This window comes from Haliaeetus albicilla, chromosome 12 (assembly GCF_947461875.1).
Source record: "Haliaeetus albicilla chromosome 12, bHalAlb1.1, whole genome shotgun sequence".
NCBI lineage: Eukaryota > Metazoa > Chordata > Aves > Accipitriformes > Accipitridae > Haliaeetus > Haliaeetus albicilla.
Window position 1 is genome coordinate 8,650,956 of NC_091494.1, and position 27,169 is coordinate 8,678,124.

At 39.2% G+C, this 27,169-nt stretch overlaps 2 protein-coding genes across 5 annotated transcripts in view; both read left to right on the forward strand.

The window, feature by feature from the left end:
* The window catches only part of TBC1D2B (TBC1 domain family member 2B), a 38,467-nt gene extending 17,370 nt beyond the window's left edge, over nucleotides 1–21,097 (forward strand). For all 3 annotated transcript variants that reach the window (XM_069797954.1, XM_069797955.1, XM_069797956.1), the window contains exons 4-13: nucleotides 1,040–1,197; nucleotides 2,211–2,437; nucleotides 5,462–5,854; nucleotides 7,271–7,381; nucleotides 8,541–8,734; nucleotides 9,256–9,750; nucleotides 11,655–11,772; nucleotides 12,513–12,698; nucleotides 14,048–14,169; nucleotides 17,119–21,097. In XM_069797954.1, coding sequence (XP_069654055.1) covers nucleotides 1,040–1,197; nucleotides 2,211–2,437; nucleotides 5,462–5,854; nucleotides 7,271–7,381; nucleotides 8,541–8,734; nucleotides 9,256–9,750; nucleotides 11,655–11,772; nucleotides 12,513–12,698; nucleotides 14,048–14,169; nucleotides 17,119–17,314 — 2,200 coding nt within the window. In that variant the 3' untranslated portion in view covers nucleotides 17,315–21,097. The remainder of the gene's footprint in view (nucleotides 1–1,039; nucleotides 1,198–2,210; nucleotides 2,438–5,461; nucleotides 5,855–7,270; nucleotides 7,382–8,540; nucleotides 8,735–9,255; nucleotides 9,751–11,654; nucleotides 11,773–12,512; nucleotides 12,699–14,047; nucleotides 14,170–17,118) is intronic.
* A 76-nt stretch (nucleotides 21,098–21,173) lies between these two features.
* Nucleotides 21,174–27,169, forward strand: part of DAPK2 (death associated protein kinase 2) — a 56,207-nt gene continuing 50,211 nt past the window's right edge. For both annotated transcript variants that reach the window (XM_069797962.1, XM_069797964.1), the window contains exons 1-5: nucleotides 21,174–21,292; nucleotides 22,359–22,492; nucleotides 23,504–23,613; nucleotides 24,834–24,882; nucleotides 24,960–25,640. The gene's annotated coding sequence lies outside the window, so the exon portion shown is untranslated. The remainder of the gene's footprint in view (nucleotides 21,293–22,358; nucleotides 22,493–23,503; nucleotides 23,614–24,833; nucleotides 24,883–24,959; nucleotides 25,641–27,169) is intronic.

Below are 27,169 nucleotides of genomic sequence, written 5' to 3' on the forward strand. Positions count from 1 at the left end.
CCAGACTATAGGAATTTTGCACTGCATCATGATTAGCCTAGAGTTCACCTTGATCAGATGTTAAATCTCTTGTGAAGCTGAAAGACTGGGTTGGATCATCAAATGATCTTGAAGGTGTAATATGGGTTACTTTCGGCTTAAGGTTTGAAGAGTAAGAAGAGAGGATGTGGCTGATTGAGTGAAAGCATCTTTGTGGGCCTTCATCTTACACAGACTGTGTAGAAAATGCTGAGATACTAAATATATTTACAACATTATACCTAAAACATTAAACTGGTTCATATGGATTGATGTAGAATCTCCTTCTCTAGTTGAACAAAGACTTTACAATACTGAGCTACATTAATACTCATGGTCATAACTGTTGACTTAAAGATTTCTGATTGCATGATGGTTGTGGGGGAAGCTAGTAGGGTCACTTCATCCTGCTCATGAAATGTATTGTTCTTCTGTAGAATTATCTGACTGGAATTTAGAGGTTGCCTCTGAAATGTTCTTGCAGATAATTGGCAACATTCCACCTTAGGAAAGAAAAACTGCAAAGGAGTCTGTCATCAGTGATTCAGCTACTGCAGGTCTCTTGGATGATCCCAAGTTTGACATTAATCCAGAATGTGGAACTGTAACATATATATGTTTTGACTGCATGCTGTTCTGTTTAATGCTTGGCAGTTATCTTAAAATTCTAAGCTACAATAACTGATCAATAAAGAGATGCTGCTTCTAAATTTTAATTTTATTTTTTCCCTACTGCCAAAACAAGGATAAACCAGAGGATGACACAAAAGACTGTAGTGGTCTCCTAGATATTAATATTCTATTACAGCAGAATAATTCCTCTGTTCTTGAAACATAGCGCTGTTGATAGCAGGTGCTATTTAGTAGGATATGCTTTATTTTCTTTGAGCTTTTATTTGGTATTGGTTTTGTCTGTGTTTTAGCTACTGTTTCAATTGCAGTGGTTGTCTTGAAAACCCCTTTATAAAAAGAATGCAAAATGGAGAAGTCATTGTCACTTTTCCTGCTGTCTTTTTCACAGAAATTCAATGTCCTCTTTAAGAAAAGGAAATAACGAAAACCGTAAGAGCATATTTTATACCACTGAAGAGTGGGAATTGCTGGATCCAACCCCAAAAGACTTGGAGGACTCAATGGCACTGGAAGAAAAGAGGAAACACTTGGCAGAAGGAAGTAAAGGTAGAAGTGGGAGGAAGGAACGGGAGCGTATGCCTTACCTTCTCTAGAATAGTGTACTGTGTTATGTCTGTCTCCAGGAGATAAGGGGAAGTTTATCTTTTCTTCACAAACCACATCAGAGCTCTGTAAATTCTTTTAAAAAAATTAATTCCTTATGATGTGTGTGGAGTCCCCTGCCATTCAGATACAATAGAATAAGTACGAAGCCCTGTTATCCACTGTTTCAGGTTCCCTGAGCATGTTATCATCTCTAGTTTTGTCACTTGAGTTGCAAAGTTACAGGATCAAGGGTAATGTTGAGGCTTTTGATTACTCAGCTGAGTGTCACCCATTGAAGCAGAACTGCCTTTAGACTCTGAAGTATGTATATGCATGTTATATTGGCTTGCTTCTGAAATGGGGGGAAAAAGTAGGGATGCATATGCAGTGATAGCTCATCTATGCATAGTAACTGGTTCTCACATTTGACCAGTGTCTGGAATAAACTTGTGAAGACGTTTTTACAGCTCCTTAAGAGCACTGTAGCTGACATCCAAGTGATATAATCTGTTAGAAAACATCCTTCTCTCTAAGAATACTCCTGTGGTTATGTAAATGCAGGTGAAACCATACACTGAATGCCTCTTAAAAGAACAGTATGCTGTGATATCAGTGATGTTTTTGCCCTGATCGCTTCTGAGCTGTTAATTATTTGAAGCAAAGTTTACCTTGGCATAGTTGGGGGATCTTTTATTTTCTGTAATGAATGATAAAGTTGTCTTCATGTCTTATTTCACAAGTATTAATTTACGAGCTAAATCTTTTATCTGGGAGGGGAGAAGACTTTGAGCTATATATTTTTCCCACCAAAGGAAGTCACTTGGAAAATGAGGCATGTTTAACACTATTGTATTGGGCTGTTTAAATGCTGTTTAAAGTCTAATTTTAATGAGCATATTTTTAAAAGGAAATCTGAATGCTTTGAAATGCCTTTTTACTAAGTGAACTGAACTAGAAGAAATTGTTTTATGCAGGACTGAGTAGTTCAGCTTTTCCATTCGATTTTGGCCGCATTCCACACAAAACAAGGCGTCCATTAAAAGACATGATTGGATCAAGCAAAAACCGGAACAGCAGTGACTCTTCTCCAACTGAGTGGTATTCTGGTAATGGCAACAAACTAGTCTCTGAACTGCAGCTGAAGTATCAAAGCCAGCAAGAAGAGTTGGAAAAGCTGAAGAAAGATCTTTTGAGCCAAAAGGTAATTAAGCTTTCAGACAAAATGCACAAAAGCAAACATCTGGCAGGTGATTGTGAGTTTACCCTTTATGGCCATCTAACTGCATTAAGAGCTGGTGGGTTGTTCTAAAATAATGGTGCTAAATGAACCTTTGTTTACAAAAAGTCTTGCAACAAGAAGGACCGAGTTTTACATTTGTTGAAGATTAGATCCCAGAACAAAACTTTCATTTGCACAGTGTTCGGTAACTTGGTTTATGTATCTTTCTTATTCTCTGAAGCCAGCTCTCTCAGTGTCTGCCAGGATCCTGGCAGATAATCGTAGCTTCTTTCACCATTAGTACATGTATTTCATGAGGAACTTCTCCTTTCAAGTCTTTTTTTTTTTTTTTTTTTGGTGGTGGGTTTTTGTTTGTTTGTTTTTTGATTCTTTTAATTCTGGAGGAGAAGGTCGTGGAATGGGGCTGAGTTCTATCTCTCTCCTTTTTTCTTTTTTTTTTTTTTCCTTTTTCCTTCTTTTTCCTTTTTTTTTTTTTTAAACTGCATCATCACAAATGGTTTTGCAAACAATAGGCCTAACCATAAATCTGTGTGTGTAGTACTGCCCTCATACAGTGTTCACGCATGTGTGCCCTCATAACTCAGATATATTAAATACCTTGGTTTTATCTAAAAGAATTTCTGCTCATTTTAAGAAGAAATGTTTTTTAGGTCTTATATGGAGCTGCTACTTTTGCTAGTTGTGTTTTCCATTGTGTGAAACGATCAAATGGAAATGAAAGAAGGAATGTATGAGCCCCATATTTACACCCATTTTAGGTGTTATCTCTCCTAGGAGTACATTTGTGCTCCTGAGCCAGCTTCTGTGAGAAATCTTACTGGTCTAGTGCAACATTGTGTTCACAGCTGCTTCTGTTTAAATAAGAAAAAGAAAAATGATGTCTTGGGTAGCTAGAGATGTTCTCGCTCTTGATACTGGGCTAGATTTAGAACTGTGATCAATGGCAGTGGCATACAAGTAAGACATTTTTCTGACAACCTGGGTGACTAGACAGTTTTTTATACTGTAGTTAACTCTTTTTAGAGAGTTGATAGGAATTGATAACCTGCTCTGCAGCTGCTGCCTACAGGCAAGATCTGTCCCTGTTGTCTCGGATTCTTTCATAACGTAATGACTATTGGCATGCATGTTATCAGTCTGGGTTTTGTTATTTTTGATAAGTAGAATGGTCAGTTGTCACTGAACTATGGCCATGAAATCATCCAGCTGTTTAGTAACTGTTAAAAGTTCAGTCCAGTAGCATTAAGATAATACTTGTTAAAGTACAGTGAACAAAGGAAGAAGAAAATCTAGATTCTCAAAACCTTTTCTTCAAGGTCCAAGGGTTTCTTCCCACACGTCTCTAAAGACTGTAGCTTGATATTTGATACTGTAGACCCAGCTCTCTCCTGTTCATTTTTTTTGCTGTGGGGAAACAAAACCAAATCTGTTGGAACTTTGTGACATTCAGTGGTTCATTCTAGGCATATCTTTATGACTTTCCAAGTCTTTGTAAACTTCCAGATACATTATTGAACTTTCAAGTTCTCAGGAATGCCGTAAAACCAATTCCTATTTCTGTCCTTGTATTCTTAATTAGTGTCAGAGAGCTATTAAAAAAAAAAATAAAAAAATTCCAGTTTCCTTGATAAGTATTGCAAATGCTTCTAGGGTTAAACTTGCCTTCCCACGGTTCCACAGTGTTAAACCATTAACCAAACATGGGAAACAGCAAAGGTAATAATTCAGATTAGTGAGACTTGTAAATGAGCAGTCTGCTGTTCTTTATTCCTTGGTGTTTATTGTTGATCTGGAATATCGTCCTTTGTGTTTGTTTTGGTTTTGTGTTTTGGATTTTTTTTGTTGTTTTTTGTTTTGTTTATTTTTGTGTGTGGTGGTTTGTTTTTTGTTTGGTGTTCGGGGGTTTTTTTTGTTTGTTTCTTTGGGGTTTTTTTGGGGGTTTTGTGGTTTTTTTTTTTTTTTACAGTTTAGCTTTTGGAGAGCTTCAGGTAGTAGCTAAGGCAAACTCTTCCTTTTACAGTATTTCTTTTCCTTTTAAGTTTCACTTTGACTTATTTGCATGTAACAGCCTTCACTTCTTGAAAGTCATAGTAGGATCTCATTCCAGCAAGGAAGTAGGGTTTTATTTTCAGGGTAACTGCCTTAAAAATCAGCTTCTCTTACATGTGTGTACCCATGATTGCCCAAGCAAAACACATAGGTCTTTCGTGGAAGTGAATAAATGTTGTAGTTGTCCAGGATCTATGCAATCCTGTGAGCAAAGATACTTGTCCTTTTTTAGTGTGAGGGAATAGAAGATGAAAATGGTAGAATTATTATAGATGTGTTTTCAAAAAAAAGTGCTAGTTCAGAGCCTTCGATGCTGTCTTTTTGCAAAGACCACAAAAATTCCTTTTCTCGCTTGTGATAGGTCAGTTAATTATTTGGCTGATTCTGTGGCAGGATTTTCTAAACAGCCCTCCAAAGACTTCCTTTTCATCAAAGCAGCATGTATTTTTTTTTTCCTTTTATTTTCTCTGCATCTGTTAGGGAAGAGAGCAATTAGTTATTTTTCTCTTTTCCATTCTATAATGTTCACCTGTTAATTTTTTGGGCTTAAGCCCGCTTCCTATTTATCTTCGTACAACAGGGCTTCTTAGAAGTAAGCCTTTTTTAGCTTCCAAATAAGTGCTGGGCCACAGTTGTCAACTGCTCTTCCCAAACCTGTCGTAGCCTTTCTAGGTAGGATCCTTAGCTCAGTGAAAGATATTTAAGCCATCTGTATAGGCCAGTCATTGTAAGGTGTTAGCCTGCTAAAAATCATGTCATGTAAGTGTTTCCTTTTTTCCTTAAAACACCACCATGAAGTCTTTTGTAAGCTGGTGATTCAGATGCAGAACCCATTCCAAAGCTTTCTTTTGCTTGATGTTAGATTTCTAAGTTATAAAACTTAGAAACTTAAAACTTCATTACTATCTTTTTTTTTTTCTTTTTTTAAATTCTCAGGAACTTGTGCGACTTCTGCAGCAAACAGTCCGATCTTCCCAATATGATAAATATTTTGCAAGCCGTCTTTGTGAGGGGGTTCCCAAAGAAAAGTTAGAGCTGTTGCACCAAAAAGATGACCAGATTTTGGGTCTCAACAACCAGCTTGAAAAGTTAAATCTGGAAAAAGATAGTCTCCAACAGGAAGTAAAGAATCTGAAATGTAAAGTTGGAGAACTCAATGAGCAGCTGGGTATGTTGATGGAAACTATTCAAGCTAAAGATGAAGTGATCATGAAACTTTCTCGTCAACTCAGCGAGTGTGAGGACAATACATCCTCTCAAAGTGGAGCAGTAAATTCTTCCATGGCCACGTGTACTAATAAGGAACTACAGGAACTGGACAGACTAAAAGTAAGAGTAATGTCTCTGTCTTGATGGATAGGGAAATCTCTACTCCCTATAAAAACTACTTTCTAGTCTGCTGTACTGTTTGAGGAGATCACTACAGCAGTTCTCCAAGATATTCATCAACTGAGGCTTTCTCTCCTTGGAATCTACACTTTGAACTGTTATGTGGCAATCTAAACAGGACTTTCATACTTTGAGCTGGTCTGTACAGCTATAGTACAGCGTCCCATACTTTCAGTAATTTAATCATTGGTGGTGTGGAGGAGGAGTGATGTGAGAAATAATCAAAGGAACGGGAAAAAGTGAGGGTAAGAGGAAAATATAAGCATGGAGGAAAACAGCCAGAAAGCTTGCTTTTTTTTTTTTTTTTTTTTAAATATTTTTAAGTATCAAAACTGAGGAAACAAAAGAGCATGTGGAATGGCTAAGGGAAGCTCTGAGGAGGAAAAAGGAGGAGGCATATAAGAACTTGTTTTACTAATGCTGCTCCAGGTGTTATCAATGCATTTATTTATTTATTTTAATCTAACCTACCTCAGTGAAGGTGTCAGAAGTTCTTAATGGAGTTACTGAAGTTACCCACTTTGCTCTAAACATGCTTTCTTGCCTTTGGATAAATGTTGTATTCCAAATTAACATTCCAAGGGATTTGGAATACAAGTCAGTCATTTAAAATATGTGCAAATGTTCATAATTTTCTTTCCTATATGTGAAACTGGGAAGTTTTAGAAAATAAAATTGAAACTAGAAATCGATGGTCTTGGCAGAAAGCAGACTGAAGTTTGTAGATGCTGTGGAGTGTGGGAGTATTGTAATTGTTGGGAGGGTTCCAACATGCCCTCATCCCACAACCTCAGGTTTCAGAGGTAGTGCTTGTAGCCTGGAGCTGAGTTGATGAGGCAAGGAAGCTTATTGCTAAGGATTTATATTTTTGTATGGAGGCAGACATCAAACTTGTACTTTAAATGAAGACTGGTGAGGGTAACCAAAACCCAAGGGGTGTTTGCCCCCACTTCTTTTATTGTATGTTATGTGCTTCTGGCTGATGCGCAGCACCATGATCTCTCTGGTGCGTTCAGCATGCAAGTTTCTGTTCTCCTCCCCACTGGTGCAGCCTTGCAGGGCTGGGCCTGCCCCGTGACAGCAAGCAGCAACCAGCTGCCTTCTGCTGGGAGTGTAGCACTGGAAGGGATGCAAGTGAGGCACAGCGCCATCCTGTACACCTCTGTGCTCATATTTGGCCTGTGTGTTTGACCTACGTGAAGACTAAAAATACTGCTTGATCCTGATATTTTTAATGATAAGTCCTATTAGTAGCTGCTTGTTCTGTATTCTAAGGTATACTTTAACTGGTAGGCATTTGCTGTTTGTAAGATTATTTTTTTTATTAAAAATCCAGTTTGCTTTTTTTATCAACAGGACAATCTTCAGGGTTATAAGACCCAGAATAAATTTTTAAATAAGGAGATTTTGGAACTTTCTGCTCTACGAAGAAATGCAGAAGCAAGAGAGAGAGAATGGCAGGCAAAGGTCAGACTAACACAGCATGTTTTCGTTTTGGCAATGTCTAAAGCAGTTTTCAAAAATTCATTTGTAAATCTACACAGGGAACGTAACCATGGAATGGAAATGGAATGACTTAAATGTATTAAATGTGATAGCTGAAAAAAAAAAAAAAAAAAAAAAAAAAAGAAATCCCCCCCCCCAAACCCAGTTCTTACAGACTAATCTTTCTGAATGGATTCTTGAAACAAGTAATTGACTTTAAAATAGTGTTGATCAGTGGAACTTTTTCATAACTTATAAACACAGGCACGTATATTTCTGAAAACATTGTTTCCTCAGAATTAAGGCTATAATAATTTTCTTGAAGTATGTGGAAGACAGGATGTGTAAGGATTTGATATGTCACCAAGTAGAACTTTGTCCTCCTGAGCATGAAGGATGACTACGGTATGGTGAATATAACTTTGGAAGTGTGTTTCTATATGGATGAATTTGAGTATAGAGAAGTTGCAGGTAAATAATGACAATTTCCATTGCCTGGGGCTAGGAAAAATGCATACATCTGTAGCGAAGGCAAGATACGTGTACTAATGGCTTGGGTAGGATTTGCTTTTGGTTTTTTTTGGAAACGATGGACAGAGTAGCCAGGTCTAAATGCTGTGGTTTTGGCACAGAAGCGTGTATTTACAATTCCTACATGTTATTACCTAACTTGTGTCTTTAAAATGCCATTTAATTTCTTTTTGTTCAAACATGCATAGACTAAAGCTGTTGCTTTAGAAGCAGAAAAATGGTTGAGTTGTACTTCATACAGTGTAACAATAAAGCTTGCTCAGATTTTCCGCATGGAAAAATACATGCAGTAGAAAAATCTCTGGTCTACTATTGTGCTTAAAAGACTTTCTGTAAAAAGCCACAAGTATCTGAGGTTTCTTTCCCAAGTACTTTATATACAGAATTTTACAGTAGTGTAATAAAATGCATATATGTTTTTCTTCTCCACACGTAAGGGTTGCTTTATGTTTTCTGGTGCTACGAAAATGTGAAAGTAAAGCGACTGTTCTTGACGTACAGGTTTCTAAACAACATAAACTAATAGAATAATATTGAACCAGATTTTAGAAGAAGTGTAGTACAAAGTAAGTTTCTGAAGACTTCTAATGTTATTTATTGTTTTCTGCAGTATACTAGCTTGGAAGCCAAACTCTGTCAGATAGAAAGTAAATACTTGATTTTGCTTCAAGAAATGAAAACTCCTGTTTGTTCGGAGGAGCAGAGTCCTGCTCGTGAGGTCATCACACAGTTACTGGAAGATGCCTTGAAAGCAGAAACAAGTGAACAACCAGAACAAGCGTTTTTCAAACCACACCTGGTCAGGTAATTTGGTCCTATTAAAATAAATGTATGTGTATCTTGGTCAGCAGTTCTGGTTCTAACATTGGATAATGGACAGTGGGGATATATTTGCAGGATTTGGGGTTTTAAATGTATTTCCCTTCATGAATAACAGTATCATCATGAAATCCTTTTGGCTGTATAAATACATTTATTGTTTTATTTGAGATACAGTATTAAACTTAGACTCAAATGTTGCCATATAGCTGCTGAAGGTGAGCTACTGCAGAGATGAGTTCATTTGAACTTGACCAGGTTCTTAAATAAATTGCTTAGTCTGTGTAGTGATATATATTGGAATATGGGACCAAAGTGTTTTGTATATGGGATTATAAAAATAATTATAAAGAATATACTTTAGAAAAATGTTTAATAATTGTTAAAACTTGAAAACTATGGGGAGTGGCTTGAGGGATAGTTGAAGTGACTTTAGGATGGGAACTTGAGAGTTTTAGGGCTGCTGAACACATTTTTAAAAGCCTTTTTTCCTTTTTCCATTTCAGTGAATATGATATATATGGTTTTCAGACGGTCCCAGAGGATGATGATGAGGAAAAACTAGTAGCAAAATCACGAGCTTTGGACCTGAGATCGCTTTCTCTCAGTGAAAATCGAGAGATCTCCACAGGAGTAAAATGGGAAAACTATCTTGCAAGCACAATGAATAGAGAGATGATGTGCTGTGTAGAACTAAAGAATCTTATTCGATCAGGAATTCCACATGAACATCGTTCCAAGATGTGGAAATGGTGTGTCAATCTGCATGTTAAAAAATTCAAGGACAGCACTGTTCCGGGGTACTTCCAAACTTTGCTTCAAAATGCTCTGGAAAAACAAAATCCTGCATCTAAACAAATTGAGTTGGATCTCTTGAGAACTTTGCCAAACAACAAACATTATTCCTCCCCAACATCTGAAGGGATCCAGAAGCTGCGAAATGTGCTGCTGGCATTTTCATGGAGAAATCCTGATATAGGATATTGCCAAGGGCTCAACAGGTAAGATTTTTCAAATCTTGATTTATAACTATGCAGTGAAACACTTAATGAGCCTTTCAAATGACATGTATAGCAATGTGCTTTGTACAGCAATTTGCCTTATGGGTTGTATGTTCATAATTTATAATGTTTTAATAAACAAGTAACTATCACCTTTTTTTTTTTTTTTTTTAAACAATAACAAACCAGAAGACCTGGTTCATGAAACTTGTGAAATCAGCTTGGAAAAAGCATTGGAACGGGAATTAACTCACATAAGAAATGGGCTACTTAAATGTAGTTTTACCTTGTCAGTTGTAGGGGATCTTTTTGCTTTTGTGTGCAAGATTTTTTTTTTTTTTTTTTTTTTTCTTCTTTTAAACAAGCCGAAATAAATGCTTCAAAGCTGTTTGCACTCTTAAGGCCATGAATTTCAGCATTTCCCTCAGAATGTCTTGAATCAGAATTGCAGCAATCAATGTAAGGATGATTCTCATGTTACAATGCTAAGAAAAATTTGAAGCCATTGCAGTTGGCGTTTGCCGAAATAGTTTTGGTACTTTGAGATCTGTAGTAAAGGAAGGTATTATTTGAAGCAGGTGTGTTAGTATAACACCCCCCCTCATCCACATGATATAATACTATAGATTTCAATTTATGCACTAATTTATGTACTAGCATAGGGTAAAAGACTTGAACTAGAGCAGCTTTGTAATTTGAAACTGCACTGAAGAAGTAGTAGAATAGAGGCAGTGGATAACGTAGTAGAGGTAGTGAGGTGCTGGTGGTAGCAGTAGTAGAGGTAGTGAATAATGAAGTAATAAGTATTCTTTATCTGAGTATTCTTCACTAGTGGTAACATTCTGTAGGTAAATCATATATTTTTAGTATTAATATTGTTGCTGGCATGTCACAAGACATGTCTGAAGAACATAGCTGTTGCAATCCTGAAGCAACTTGTCTCTGGTGACTAGAAGGTGTTAGAAATGCTTTTGCTGAATTTGAACTTTCTGTGCAGCATTATTTTCTCCTGGGACGTTTTTTGTTTTACTGTAAATAATTTTGCATTTGGTTATACTTGCAGAAGTTAAAAGCAAATTAGGTATTTATTCCATGCTTTAGTCCTCTTAAGCTTTTAAAGTGTGATCTCCTTATTAAGCTGTGTAACGTCAGAAGCAGTTCATGTTGTTACAGCTCCTCTTGCATATGGAACTAAAACAAGTTTACTTGGAGAAATATATTGGAGGTAATCTTTCATATTCAGACAACTGTCAGTAACATGAAGTTAGCCTCTGGTTTTGTTTTTTTTTTTCTTTCATAATATTCATTGGAAACAGGAAAACCAGGAATGCAGCTGCTGTTTAATTTTTTTTTTCTTTTCCTACTTTTAAGAAATTTTTGGAACACGTTTAGTCTTTTAAAAAATTTTAGGGCGTTTTGTTTTCCCTAAAAAAACAATGATAGATAAAGACAAGAGTGTTACTTATGTTTATCTCAATGGATATAAAGTAAACTTGCTAGAAAGGGTTTTTCTGAACTCACAACAATTTTGTGTGAAATGCAAGAACCATCTGTTTTTTTTCCTCTTCAGTAATGAAAGACAAAAGTCTGGGAATAGGAGTAGTATATTTAGGTCTTGGAAGCTTCTAATTATTTTGCCTTAGTTTCTGCAAAAATGGCTTCTAGAAAATCACTTTGTTTTGCCTTTATCTGTTTTCTTATTTAACTGAATAAAAATACTTGGCATGGCTGAGAAGGCATCTTATTGTCCCATCTCTAAACTTCATTAACAGTTTTGCTGTTTAGTGCTTTCCTGTTAATACATTTATCTCTGCTGAACAGAAACAAAGGCTTTATTGTAATTGTTCTTAATACATTTTGTGATACTATAATAATCTTTTTATCCAAATAAACCCTATTTTCAGATTGGTAGCGATTGCACTTCTGTACTTGGAACAGGAAGATGCTTTTTGGTGTCTAGTAACAATAGTGGAAGTTTTCATGCCTCGTGATTATTATACTAAGACACTGCTAGGATCTCAGGTATGTGCTCCGCCAAAATAAAGCCTGGTCCTGTAAAGTGCAGCCAGTCAAAAACTTTTCTCTTGAGCTGTCTGATAGGCATTTCTGGGGGATGAGTTGAGTTGACAGAGGTGAGTTCCAGGCACCAGGGCCCTTGCTGGGATAAGGACTCCGAGTATAGCACTGGAATAACTGTTCAATGACCTGCTTGGAGCTCCAGTCCTTAATCCCTCTTCTGATTATTAGCTTCACAACATTGGCTAAGCTGATTTATCATTTCTTTCCTCAACATTGGGGGTGGGGGGTGGTTATGGGCTCTCTGGGAGAGTGGGGGTGAGAATGCATTTTGCAGTACTGCGAGCAGTATATGCTGTAGCACTCCTGTGCTTCTAGATGATGCTCTGGTATGTGCTGCCTCCTCCCTCCAAGTCTTTCTTTCCCCAGCTTGTTCTCTGCTCCCGTGCTCCTGCGCCAGTGCAGCACTAGTGACCTGTAGTAGGCACAAAACATCTGTGTGCGAGGAGCCCTGTGAGACTGGGGGTGGATTGAGAAGCAAAAGGTTGTGTCAGCAAAGGTGGTGTGCACTGGAGTTGCCACGTATGTTTTGAGTGGATCTAGCTTAGAATTGTTAACTAGACAGTCCTAGGTTTCCTTGTTAGCTCTTGAAAAACTTGCACTTACGGATTGGTAACAGTCCTACTTTGGATGACATATGCGTTGGAAAATTAGGAGCAATAATGTCCTATCTGTTATCTCTTTAGGTTGATCAGCGAGTATTCAAGGATTTAATGAGTGAGAAGCTTCCACGACTGCATGCTCATTTTGAACAATACAAAGTTGATTATACTCTTATAACTTTCAACTGGTTTCTTGTGGTATTTGTGGACAGTGTGGTTAGCGACATCCTTTTTAAAATCTGGGACTCCTTCCTATATGAGGGACCAAAGGTGAACTGAATGAGCCAAGATTTTTTGATTACTACCTGATAACAAAATACTGTGGTGACAGTGAGTGTTGGGTGGAGGAAGGCTGTTTCACAAGAATCCTGTCTTGTGAAAAAAAGGGAGGAAATGTGCATAAATAACAAGTCAAAACATTTTACATTTTATCTGTGTTCTGCAAGTTAAAAGCTTGAGTTACATGCAAGAATTCTAAATGCTAAGTATTTTCCTTTCACCACCCTCCATTTTTTTTTATCTTTGAAAAATAAAGCTATAGGCAGTGCTGTTTACTCCTACATGCAGCTGTCAATCAGTTTTAAGTAATTATATCAAAATGAGAGCTAGTCTTAGAAAGAAGAAAGCTTAAGTGAAGGAGACAGAAGTTAGAAGTACTGAAAAGATGTAAAAATTAGTTGTAACCAAGTGCTAATGTTTAGCTTGTCTCTGCAGCAACCGTTTTATTTCTGCAGATGTTTAAAGTGTAACTGACAAATGACTATCTGGGCTCCTATCTCATAGATTAAAGGGGTGGGCGTGAAGGAATTTTCACATGTTTTCTACTTGTCGAATTGCAGTGAAATAAGATAGGTGCAGGGAAAAAATCATTGGATTCAAATACAATAATAACACTAAAGCAGATGTTGTAGGCAGTTGGAGAGAAGAGGAGAGTTATAAGTAGACAAAACCTCTGTGTTAGCTAGATTTCTTGTTGGCCTCATCTGAGCATTCTAACATGCAGTGGTATTTTGGTTGTGTGTTCATTCAAATCAGTTTTAAGCATCATGGTATTCTGTAAAGGCAGCCAGGTACAGACTGACGAAGTTCAGAACTTACTGAAGCCTTTTCAGAATGAAAGGAAATAATGCGGCTTCCAGCTTATGCCAAAGTTGATTGACAAACTGGTATCAGAAATTCCTTCAGCATCAGTCCCCCAATGTGCTGAGAAAATGCAAGGCATTGGAAAACAGCCTGTTTAAAAAGCAAAACTTAATTTTAGCTCTGAATAACTTAATAAATACATTCAACAGGCCCAGCAGTCTTTGTTCTTCAACTGAATTAGGAACTCAAAGCTTCAAAGAATTAGTATGCTATAAATCCAATATTGTATTCTGGATAGAACTGCAGAACACCTTGTCTTGGTTACAGGCCACAACAGAAGTTTTTGGCAGCTTTTGGAGATCGGGGATGGGGCAGGGAGTGGCAGGGAAGGGAGAAAGAGGGAGGTGTGATTAGATAGCTCAAATGCAGCCTGTAGGAAGAGTTAACACTTTTCCTTTGAGTTTACAATAGATAATAATGAGAATCAGTGCATTCTGTTCTTATAAAGAACCAAACATTGTATGTATTTTTATCAGGTAATATTCCGATTTGCCCTGGCACTTTTTAAATACAAAGAAGAGGAGATCTTAAAACTGCAAGATTCAATGTCCATTTTCAAGTACCTTCGATATTTCACACGCACTATACTTGATGCTAGGTGGGTAACTCAAACTTGTGTGTAATTGACAGACTTGGAGTGCAGCATTGAAGTTGTCTGTTGTGGGGATTTTTGTTTGTTTTATTTTTATTTAGATCTTAATTTAGATATAAAGCAAGTAGAGATTAAACTAATATTTCTCATGAGTAGTTTTATCTAGCAGAGACAAAAGCACAAGTGATGAATGCATAATTGTAAATTTTTAGATATGATAGAGATTACTTTGCCAGGTTGGTCTTGTTTAGCAGTTGTATAACAGTAGCAGCACTTTCGAATTTCAACCATAGGTGAAGTCTGCCCCTGCATTGCGAATACAACTTATGTTGTAAAATGTTTTACGATAAATAAAACCACCACAATATTAAAAATGTGAGCTATGACTGACCAGGTTTAGATCTCTTATGCATCATTAATGCATAGGTTAATGCCACATAACTCCAGTTGATTTTAAGATATATTTTGAAGCAGAGAATAAATACAAATTAGATTCTCCTCTGTTCTTCAGTCCTTGCATAAGAATTACAGTTTGTGAATTAGGGGCTAATGTTTTTAGGTTCCTAGTTTCAAGACTGTAGAGCAGCAGATGAATCTTAAAAAGAAAAGTTATACTGGGATTGGTTTAATGTCTGAAAATGTTTTGCACAGGTACTGAAACTCACTGAATTTGAATTTAGTACAAAATCATATACTGGAATCTGAGGTGTTTGTTTTTACCATAATAAATTCCATATGAATTTAGGCTTATACTTTGGCTCCTACTGCAAGAGCTATTTAGTATTTTTACTTCCTGTGTTTGTTTTGACTGGAGAGAAGTTAAAACTGAATAATCTTACTCTATTTAAAAAGGATTGCTGGGACTGATGCAGGCAGAATGTTCTGCAACTGATTTAAATGGTAAAAGTCTTGATAACAGATGTTGCTTCCTCTGCTGAAACCTCTCCAAAAACTTTCGAGGCGGAGTTGCGTGGTGCTTTCTATTTTAGCATTCCCCCCTTTGATTTGAAAAATGCTGGGCAGTTGTTGTACTCAGCTGTTTGTGACCAAAATAAATGCTAACTCTGATTCCAAATCTGGAGTGACAGAGAAGTATGTTCTTGATTTTGGGAAGAGGGTGCACATATTTTTAACAGAAAACAATAAATAAAACAAACTTGTGGATATTTTATAGTCAATAAATAGGCTATTTTGTAGCTTATAATAGCTTGTAATATGTAGTACCACAGCAGTATTGCCAGAAACTAAAGATTGCAAAAGAAGGGGGGGGGGGGGTGTGTAAGAAATTTTTTGAACAAAATTTTGATATCTAATCAGAGCTGCAGATTTGCCTTTTACTTCCTTTTCCAATTATGTAATGGGAATGATGTCTTGGCTCTCCTGTCTAAACTTTCTGGTCCTGAAATAACCTATTTTAAAGATTTCTAATATTGCTGGAAGAGATCTCATTTTGGTGTTAACAAGATGAGCTAATTGGGTATCTGTGGCAGATGGTAAGTTCAGGTGAGGACAGAATTCAGTGTATCGAAGATATTTACAATAGAGATATACTTTGTGCTGGTCTGTAGATACCCGTTTTCTTAGGATTTTCAAAGTCGGAGTTGAAAGTAGTGGTGCAGTGCCACCTAGGGGATATGAATTTGCCTGCTAGAACTGATAAGGCATGATTCAAATTACTTGGTTTCTTATTCTACCATTTTGTACAAGTTCTACAGCATCAAAATTTAAACAATACAAAAGCGTGTAGAATGATGTCTTTCCTGATATGGACAAAAAGTAATCTTGTTGTAGAGGAAAAATTCAGAAAGAGAATTTTTATAGAATTCATGGACATCCTGAATGGGTTAGAAAAATATTTTGCACAGAATTTCTAAGTTTAAGCTCTCTGGTGGGGAAAAGTCTCTACAGATGTGTGCATAATTATATTCTAGGTTATAGGATGTCATAGTTAGGTTTTTCTGCAGATGAAAGTTGTGTTCCATACCATGTTGTGCACCGGTAGAGAAGCTCTTGGAATATGTTCTGTTTATAAATAGCAGGAAATTCTTCTTGTTCAATCAAGAATACAAACCTAGGGAGAGCTTAGCCTTAAATAAGCTGTCTAAATAAATTTTCTTAATATTTGGATTCGTCTGATAATTAAACTAGAATAAGTTAAATTCCAGTTCCCCTTTTTCCCTTAGTAAATAATGAGATATTTTTTAGGTTAGATCAACAGTAATGATGTAGTTAACTCTGTCTTTGGACTGATTAGGTAGATCAGTTACTAGTTTTTCTGTGACTGAATGATGGTATGATGGAGCATGACTCTGGAGCGGTGATGGACACTCTTGTGGTGCTTTGCTATGTGATCTGATGAGCTTGAGTTGACACTATCTCAGAGATCTCTGTACTCCATCCAGCAGAATCCCAGAGCTTTCTCACTGTATCATGAAGTTTGGCTTATAGATGTTTTGTATTATTCTTGTCTGTGTTTGTATTATCCCAGGTTTTATCTGGTCTCTTACACCAGTTCATTATCTTGGGTAACTTAAGAGCTGACTGTCCTGGGATTGAGCGAGCTTCAGTGAGTTACATGGAGGAAGTTATCCGATCTGTGATCGGGTAACTGGACGTACCAAGTGTTCAGTCTAGCCAATGAAGCTCTGATTAGCCAAGCTTACATCTTCTGTTCAGTGTTGTCAAGGCTGTAATCACTATAGCATTATGCAGAGTTTGCAAGTGGCTTTGCGAACTGTTGAGCATTTGATAACACTTTATCACTTGAACTAACTTTAAAACTGAGTGCTTTATAGAACTTTCTTGCAATACTAGTAACATCTGAGACCTGTCAGCTATGTGAAGGAGACCAGAGATATCAGCTATATACTAAATATTCGATATGGATGAAGTTCAAAACTGATTTTAAAAAACAAAATATGAATGATTGTTTTCTAACATTGTATAATCTTACAGGAAACTGACTGGTATTGCTTTTGGAGACCTGAATCCTTTTCCATTACGTCAGATCAGGAACCGGAGGACCTATCACCTGGAGAAAGTGCGTCTTGAACTAACTGAACTAGAAGCCATTCGTGAGGATTTCCTGCGTGAACGAGAGACGTGTGTAGAAAAAAGAGACCTTATTAGTGATGATGAGGAGGATAGTTGAAATTACTCAACATAAACTTTTCTTTGGGATTGTGACCAAAGTGAGTTAACCTCCAAAACACTTTATTAATCCTGTCAAACAGAATGTAAACTAGTTGCTTTTGGAAATATGCAGGACAGATTTCCAAACCCCAGCACTTTCGGAAATATTGCTTTGTATGGAGGCCAAACACTTCTGTTTACATTTATGTTCATGGAATTGTATGTAGAGCACTTAGTATCTGTCTCAGTTTAGTCAATCAGCTGAATTGCCAGTTGTTTTCCTGCAGCGCACTGTTAGTGCCTGTATGTGAAACAGTAGTAAGAAAAGTCCACGCTTTGTTTACTACATTTATTGCCATTCTACCTTCTTTGGATGTAATCATGTTTTTTGTAGCGCACGTTCGATGTGGGAGGACATTGTATTTTTTGGTTTCAGGTTGGTTCAATAAATGGCTTTCATCATGTTGTCCTTGAATAAACTAGGCATTCTTCAGGTCACAAACTAGAAAAGTATGGAGTGAAGCACAGGAAGAACTTTTACATTCTTTTGTCTTTTCCTGAAGTGACATGAAATGGATCATCAAACAGAACACTTGAATATATGTACTTAAAGTAAAGGTAAAATAAGTACCTATTTGTCACTGAGTGTTCAGTGTATACTGAAACAGTGATATCAAACATCATTTATGCTTTTCTGGGCAGCTGTGTTGATAAAGATTCTTGTTAATGCAAAGTGCTTTATAGATTAAATTCTGTTTAGTCAATTTTATTTCTATTCACTTTTTTTGATTGCAATGTCTCAAAAAGGCCACAACCAAACCCAGCTATTATGGAAAAAGAATGGAGCTTGTCACAGGAGTACCATGTTTTAGTAGCTAATTAGTTGTGTATCTGGTGGGGTGTTTTGTTTTTTATTTTTTATTTTAATGCTTCTTCCTATTTAGGGCTTAAAATAAGATGACGTCTTGATCTTTAAGAAGAAACATAGCATTCTTTTTGCATGAATGTATAACTATTGTACAATAGTGGTAGCGATAGGATTCCTAAAACAAATACTTATCAATCAATCAAAGGAGCCTAAAGGTCACAGCATGCGCACAGAAATTCCAAGATCCTTTTCCAGCAGAATAATGCAATATTCTCTTAATGTGCTCAACTTTGCTGTGAGTGTTGAATGCATGTCCTACAAGACAGCTGTAAGGAAACATTTGGGGTGTTTAGCTGTAGTGTTTCTGACTGGAAGTGTGATTGGAGGCCATTCTTTCTCATTTGATGATTAGCAATACTCTTAAATGGTTCTGAGGGCGAGGAAGGCTTCTTTCTTGCTAGCTCATCTCTGGACTTTTGCAATGTCCTTTCTTGAGCTGTTGGATCTTCAGAATGTTGGATTAGCTTAAATGTTGTGTCTGGATGCATCATGATAAAACTAGCATTCAAATACTAGGCAGCAAATTGCTCAGCTCTGGGAAAGTGATTAATTGGCAAAAACCAAAACTGATCATCGGGAACAGTCAAGTGCATCAAGCATCTACTTTGTGTGTTTTCTCTTGGTTTTCTGAGAACAAATAGGATTTCTTTATCAGGTATACTCGTGTAATTGTTTTAGAAAACTTAAGTGTGTGCAGGGAGAAATCCTGCTTCTGTTTCACAGCACTTTTTTTTTTTTGAGAATGTATTTGTAGCCTTCTCTAAATAAGCGTATTATCACTCAATTTATCTGGAAGGGAAATATTTAATCAGTGGTGAACATTGTAACTTACAGAACTACTTTTGGTATAAAATGTATGCTTCTTCTTATATGATGTAATTTTTAATTAGCCAACAAATCCTTGCCAATGAGGGACAGATGGTATGATCATCTTGATTTGTGTGTTATTTGTGTTCTAAAATGTCCCCTACCTTGTCTGTTGTCAGCAGTAGTTTGGGGTTTTTTTTATTCCCTAGTTACTCTTGGTTGTGTACTTGAGTTAATTAGGCAGGTTTTTCATATTATTGCATGTACTGTATTCTTTTTTTACTTACAATCAGTGTTTGAATATAAAAATGGGACCAGGTTTTCTGATTTTCTAGTTATGCTGTCTTGGTTTTCAAAGAGCTGGTCTCTAAATCAATCTGTAATGTCTGCTTTTTTTTTTTTTTAATCTTGTTTTCACGTGTTAAATGAAATCTTTCTAAGCTGAAGATCTTCCTTCCAGTAGCAACAGTTGACATGTTAAGGTGAAGAATTTAGAAGTATGTACCTACCCTATTCCTACAAGTCTATTATTCCTGGGGTTTGAGTCTTCACTAGGAACTAGTCCTATGACTTTAGGAGATGTTTTCAGAGTGATTTCATTGAAGTCTTTACATTGTGAAGATAAAACTAACTTTAGGGCAACTGTTCAGGAAGTTCTCTAGCTGGCAAAACATGACCTGCAATGTTACAGGGCCATTTCTTTTTTACAGTTGTGCTGATGATTAAATTTGTGTGTGTGTGTGTGTTGCTCTGTTTCATTATGTAAGTTGTTACCCAATTGTACAGTAAAACTAAGTAGCTCTGTTTATTATGACACTATGTGAATCTAATACATGAATGTTAGGAAGCTTATGGAAATCATGTTGTCTCTGGGTATTTTGTTAGCTTGCAAATATGAAATGAGTTGATGCTGTTACACTCAAGTTCCCAGCGAGCTGTTGGCTTCGTTTTTTTAAGCACTGTTACTGATGCCTTAATTAAAACGTCAAAAAATTGCAGAGGCATCTAACCTCTGACCACTAGGAAGTCTACATAGAAACAAAAATGAGATGCATATAGCAGGAAGCAATGTCATGGGAAGCTTGCCTTGCTGTTGCAAATGTCTTTGGGTGACTATTAAGTTTTCTAGTGATGGTTAATCTGGTAACTTTGAAGAGTATTAACTAGTTAGGGACATGCAAGATACACAGGCAGTATTTAAACCTGATGAAACCAAGCAAAAATACAGTGTGAATCAGTGGCCTGCAAAAGCTGAACTGCATAGATACAAAGTGTATCTAGGGGTAAACTTCTGAAACAGCCATGAGGATTTAACATTCATGCCAGCTACTTAGTAGGAAATTGACCTGTTAAAAAACAGCCTTAGCAGTCTTTATTTGCATTATCTTCAAGATGATGCATGTATGTGCAAGGAGTTCCTTATGCATGTTTCCCAGTATATGTGATGTAAACCAGACCACTAAGCTGCATCTTGCAGAATATTCCTCTCTCTTCATACACCTATGCATGGCTTTCCAGTGAAACTTCTGGTTACTTGTTTAAAATATTCTATTATCTTCTGTTAAATAGGCAAAAAATTGGTGCTCTACACCTCTAGCTATTAAAACTGCACAGTATTTGAACTTTACCTGTATATGTGTACAGGTAGTGTTATCCAGTGTTATCAGATTGTTTGGTGTGTTGTGTTTTTTACCAGCTGTGTAATCAGTAAAAAAGATTTTTTGTTGCCCTTTGGGTGTCTTCTGTGAGAGAATCTCCCCTTCCCCTCAGTCTTTGTAAACATGGTAAGATATTTCAGCAAAGGGAAAGATTTTTTTTCTTCTTTAAGACATCGGGAATGAATGAATGGTCTTAAATTTTACAGAGTTGTATGTTCAGTCATGCTTAACTGAGAAATGGAAAATTAATCAATTTCATTAAATTATGTAGCTGTTTAAGTGAATGTTCCCTCAAGTGCCATGTTAGAAATCAGCAATATGCGGTACAAGAAATTTGAATCACAAAACATAAGTGATGTTATTTTCATAAAGATTGATGTAAAGAAAAAATAAACTGTTTACTACTTTACAGCTTGCTCTTGTTCTTTTTTTTTTTTTTTCTTTCTGTAACAGGTGGAAATAGCTGCAGGTGCCATCAGAACAGAACAGTAGTAAAGCTGGTGTTTTTTTCTGATAATGTGATTTGAGAGAGTCTCTATAGAGGAACATATGCAAATTTGGCTTTGAAGCATGAAAATGTGAACTATAGACATGTTGCATGCAGGTGATGCTGACTGGGTAAACTCGTGATTGGTGTCCTTAGTTTCTTGGGAGAGGAGAGAAGGGGAGGGGAGATTAAATTTGTGTGAGTGTTCACAGGGAACACACTTCCTAAGAAACATGTGTATTTGTATGATATATCCTGACACCAAAAGCCTCTTTTTAATAGGCTTGGGCACTGATGTTCTGCTAAAGCCTTTGGTAGCCAAGTGCATAATTTCAGCTGCTTTGAAAATTTAACAAAGTACTGAATTAATTTGGAAATCTAGCCTCAATGTCTGTCTGTCAGATACGATTTTTGCATTTTGGAGTTAACCTTGATTCCCTTAAAGAGGCTATCAAGTATCTCAGCTGCTTCAGATATAAAACTTAACCGCTAATTGTTTGTGAGGGAGGAAAAATAAGAGTTGGGAGACACTTTAATTGCATGTCCAAGCAGATCTTTCACAGTAGACATGAATAGTGCACAGTTTTTGTCCTCTGGCTCTGCTACAGGATGGCAAGCTGTTAAGAGTAAATATTGGCACAGTTGGAAGTCTGTTCAAAGGGGTTGCAAAACAGGATAGAGAGCAGGAATTGAGGCAGAACATGACTATGGCCTAAGGACCTCTTCTCTATACTGAAAATTTAAGTCAAAGGAATAAACAGAAAATTCTGCGAAGAGAGTGCATACGGAGCAATGTCCTCACTTGGACACTTGGCATATTTAGCTTGACTAGGTTGTGTTGCCCTAGCAGCTACTGGGGCCTGTTAAAGAACAGCTGAGGTTCCTGTTTCCTCCTTGGGAGGACTGAGCTTGAGACATCTGTTCTCAGTGGAATTGCAACAAGGATGTGAGTGTGGCTGATGCGTTGTTAAATACCTTATTCCTAAGAAATGCATTAACTTAGAAGGGATAGATTGCAGCTCACCTACTCTGAACTGAGACCAAATACCTGCAGAGTCTCTCTCTCTGTTCGGGGTGCCTCAGAGATGCAGAGAACACACTGAAGCCTGCTGGTATTACAATATATCAGGTGTTCATTCTGTGGGATTTTCAGAAGTGCTAAACATAGTTTCCTTATCTGCAGCTCCTTGACTTCACTGGAAGCAGAATCCATGTAGTGCTGAAGCTTTAAGAATTCCCACACATGAAATACACTCACTCAGATAATGCAAAGGAAGGGTGTGCTCTGCCTTGGAAGTTTGCCCCCTGGAAAAGAAGGTAAAAGGTTCAATCAGAACGAAGTTAGTAGAGCAGTATTTTCATCATGATACTATGCTGTAGAAGCCATGCTTCTCTACAGTTATACCCATCTACAATGCTAGCTTTTCAGATGATTAGACTAGAAAGCAAAACTTGGGACTACATACTGAATGTGCTATTAAAAAACCAAATAGTTATTTAATAAGAAAACTATTCTCTATGCTAAATTAGTCTGGGGTGTTGTAAAGAGAAGTAAAGCAATTAAAACATTCAACAGTAGAATATACCAGTAAATTAAGATGACTTCGGCCTTAATTAAGATACTCCTAGCCTTGAGTGACTGCATCCTGCCCATGTGTTTCAGATGAGGTGTACCTTTTGTGTGTACAAAAGGTACATTTTTGCAGTGAGTTGCCTCAAAGACTTGAGCTTTGAGCTGATGAACTGACTTGGTGATGTATTCAGGCACTGTGATTGGTGATTAAACTGTGAAATAAGCTATTTACCTGTTTTTATAAAGGCAAGTGGTATTTTTCTGGTACTTAAGCCTGGGACTCCCCCTTCGAAACATAAGGTACAGGCTTCCTTTATCACTTCCTGAAGGAGACTGGTAAATGCAAGGCTAGCAGACACTGCAGCGTTTGCTTGTGCTGCCTGCTTCAAATGCTACTCAGCTTTGAGTTTTCCTTCCTGTTCTTGTCCTGTATGCACATAAAGGCTTTTGCCCTGATTGCCAAAGATGTTACACAGAAGTCTGAGTTAGTGTTTTAAGGGTGAGCAACTAAAGAAAGATGTAAGAGCAGTATCTTACTAATGAAGAACCTGTATTTTGGCTTGTAAACTGTGTGGACATGGCATCAGGGATGAGAGTCAATCTATGCTTGCTCTTCTTGGACGCCTTGAAGGGCTGGCCAGCAGATGCTAAATTCAAATTGGGGTTATTCAGGGTCTAGGGAGAGCTTGTCCTGATTTGAAAAGCAGTTAAGGCCTTTCAGGGCAAACCATGCTGTTTTGTCCCCTTCCTTGCAGCTAGGATCCAACAAAAGAGGTGGCCTTCCCTGTGTGCCCTTCCCTCTGAGAATTTTGTAGGAGGGCTGCTTGCGACTTGCATGTGATCATGTAACATTGCAGAACTAAAGGTGAGGAATAAAATACCTTTATTTCCCTTTCAAAGCGTTCTGAATTCTTCCACTGCCCTTTGAAACCTTTACTATTGCTCCTATTTCCTGTCCTCCACCCTGTGTAATATCAGATGCAGCCTTTCCTTTTGGAATTGGGAGGAACTCCTGGGCTGTGAACACCACTCCCAGGGCAGGCGAGCAGGGGCACAGTTCAGTCCTCTTGACTTGGAACAAGTCTGAAGCCAAGTTTCTTTTTAACTGTGATAATAAAAAGTATTGCCTTTAGGCACTTGCTTAGTGTAAATTATTTTTAAATTCATCTATCTTTGCAACTTACTGCAATGGAAACAGCCTGCCTATTTATGTGTAATAACTTGCCATAACTTTACTTTATCTTAACCACATAGAAAATTGGAAGTGAAGGCAGCCTGGCATTTATATTTGATTTTGAAGGTGTGAACAATACCACATCATTCTTCATTAACAAATGTTGGATATTAACTTGCCCAGAAGAAATTGAAGGAGACCAAACAGTACTTACTGCAATTACTGTCTGCCAAATAAAGAGGGAGAAAATCTAGTTTTACAGGTTTGGGGAATGTCTTTAAGACAGGAGAGTGAACAGATGAAGGATGTCATTGTTGGTAGCCAACATTTGGTCTAGAGCAACTTGGAAAACGGTATTGCGAAAGTTTGTTACAGTAGTGCATATTAATGCATTTTGAGATCCACAGTGAGGACTGGAAATCTGTGCCATTCTATCACAGTGGTTTCTTGAAGCAACGGGGAATTGCACTGGGTAATGTTGAGTTTCAGACCACTCAATAAACAATACAGGCTTGTTTTTAGCTTGTATAGAATATAGAACAAGGCTTATGCAAATTAAGTGATTCTCTAATGAATTCACCTCCTCAGCCTGATTTCCTTGGTATTGTTTTCATATATCCTGAATGTACTAAAGCAGAAGAAATCAGGTCCTACCTCTGAGATATTCCCTAAGCAGGTTGGGAGGGCTGTGATGGTGTGGAAGGCTTTGTAATGACCGAGCATCTATGTGCATCTCAAATATGGGAATGCAGGGCTGTCACTTCTGTGGTGATGCCAAGTGCTAGAGTTATTTGCCCTGTAGGCTGCCCACAGGCAACACATTCGTATCAAAATAGTATCGTTGAAGTCACGTCGGGCAGGTATTACGTTTGTCCATGTGTTCTTGATGAAACTTTCTGTTCTCATTGCAGAGTAACTCAGCTTGACTGCTGATGAAATGGAGCCAGACTGAATAAACAAGTGAGGACAGCATTTGTTTTTGAGAGGCGGGGCCTTTTGATTTCTGGAATAAACAAGGAGTTTTTATTTTTGCATAGGATTGCTGCTGAAAACTGGGACAGTACCAGCTCTTTACCAAACTTTGGACCAGTTGCTGCCCAGAAGGAGAAGCAGGGCCGATGCCTGTTCAGCGGTGATGCCCAGGTGCGTTCCTCCTCTGCTCTGGCTGGAGAAGAAACCCTGCTGAGCGGGCAAGGTGTGGCGCGGGGTTTTCCGTGCAGTCCCCCCCTTTCCCTTCCGTGCAGCGGGTGAGGATCAGCCTCCCCCCACCCCCGCCGGGAGAACGTGACCCCGGCCCGCGGGGAGCTGCTACTGACAGGGCGGCCGGCTCAGCCACCTTCGCAGGGTCTGAAACCTCACTTCGGGCCGTGGGGACCCACCCGCGCCGTGAAACCACCACCCCACCCCCCTCCGCGAGCGCCGAAAGCCACCGTCCGGTGCCGGGACCCCCCGCTCCTCACGGGGGCGCGGCGGCTCCCCGCGGCGGGGCGCGGAGCCCGGCGGCCCCTCCTTCACTCCCTCCCTCACGCCCAGGGGCGGGCGAGCGGCACAAACCCGGCGGGTTCTCCGGTTCACGGGAGCGCCGGCGGCCGGCGCCAACCCCCTCAAGCCTCCCTCCCGGCATACGCGGTGGGGGCCGGCCCGGCCGGGCCCGGTCCGGCCCGGCGGGGACCCTGTGCGGCGAAGCAGCGCCTTAGGGAGCCCGGCGGAGGCGGGCGGTAAGTGGGCACTGTCCCCCTCAGCCGGCGGCGCCCAAAGCCCTCCGCGGGGCCGGGGGCTCCCCTCCCCAGCTTTGGCTCCCTCTCCCTGCTTCTCTCTTCGTCCGTCTCTCCTTTTGAGCCGCTTTCACGGTGGGGGTCCCGCCTGCTTCGGAGCTCAGAGGCTGAAGTCGCGCAGCTGTGAAGTCCTCCTGGCTGGGGAGGGCTCTGGGGAGCCGGCCGGGCCGCCCTTCGCTGCCCGCTCTTCCTCGGCGTCGTGGACGAGTCCTGGGGTCTGCAGCTGGGCGGTGGGGTCCATCCCCGCGGGTCAGTCTTGGTGGCCGTGGCGCAGGTCTGTCGGAGGTGCTGGGGTGGTGGCTTACACTCGGTCATCCCGTCCGCACAGCCTGTTCAGTGGTGTTGATGCCTCAGGCTGTCCGTGCCCGCTGTCCCACAGCTGTCGACCAGGGGAAAAGGCAGCTCCCCGGATCATCTCCTCTGTGAGCAGCTGTCACTGATCCTTGAGCAGGTCCCGCAAGCGCTGGGGAATGCGATAGTTTCAGAAGTACACCATTTGGTGTTACACACCATTCCGTCTGGCGTTGTTTCTATCTAAAGCCGTCAGGGACAGTTGGTTCTGGGTTCACACCTCAGCTTACTGATGTTCAGAAAATGTTGTGTGATTTCATCGTGTTTATCTGTAAGTTCTTTCCTGTCTTCCCTCAAAGAGCTTCACTTGGATCTGGCAGGTTTCTTGACACCTGCTCCTCTGGGCAGTGAGCCAGGGGTCCCCGGGGCGATGCAGCACAGCAGGGGCTGGTTTGGCCTGGCCTGCATCCTTTTAGGAGACAGTCAAGAATGAAGGTGTGAATGAGAGGGTGGAAATGTGTCGCAATTGCTGCTGCTTTGGCTGATCGGCCGCCAGCTGCAAAAGGACCAAAATAGGCATGTTCACCTGCTTAATGCGGGAGGGAAAGAAGCTCAACTCTGACCCTCTCTAGAGGTGTCTGTTCTGAAACATTTGTAGGTGTCAGACTCTCCTATGTCCTTTATTTGCTTGTGAAAGAAACATAGATTGCACAGGCTAGATCTCACTTGACTTTGGGGCAGTGATGTGTCTTATCTGCGGTAATAATCCTTGAAGGCGCCTCGGGGACGGGGAGCGGGTCTCTGCGATGCCATGCCAGCGTGCCTGGCATTGCGGGCTTCCCCCTGTGCCCTGTCTGTCGAGGCGTTCACACCAAGCTCATCGCACAAGCATGTGAGGGCTTTGAGATCAGTTACAGCGGCAGCACTGGCAGCTAGCTGTCTGCTGGGGAGTCGTAATTAGCTGCAGAGCTAACGCATTTGGTACGTACACTTGAAGTGGAGGCTTGGAAATGCAGTCTTTGGTCATCCACTACACATGTAATTACTTGAGAGTAAACTCAGAAGGTCAGAAAGGGATCCCTTGAGAGTTAGTGGCAGGAGCGGTGATTCTATAATGGGACTGAAGTGCTTGGATGTTGGGTGTGTTTTGTGTCCTTTATAGGCACACAGGTAGTAATAGC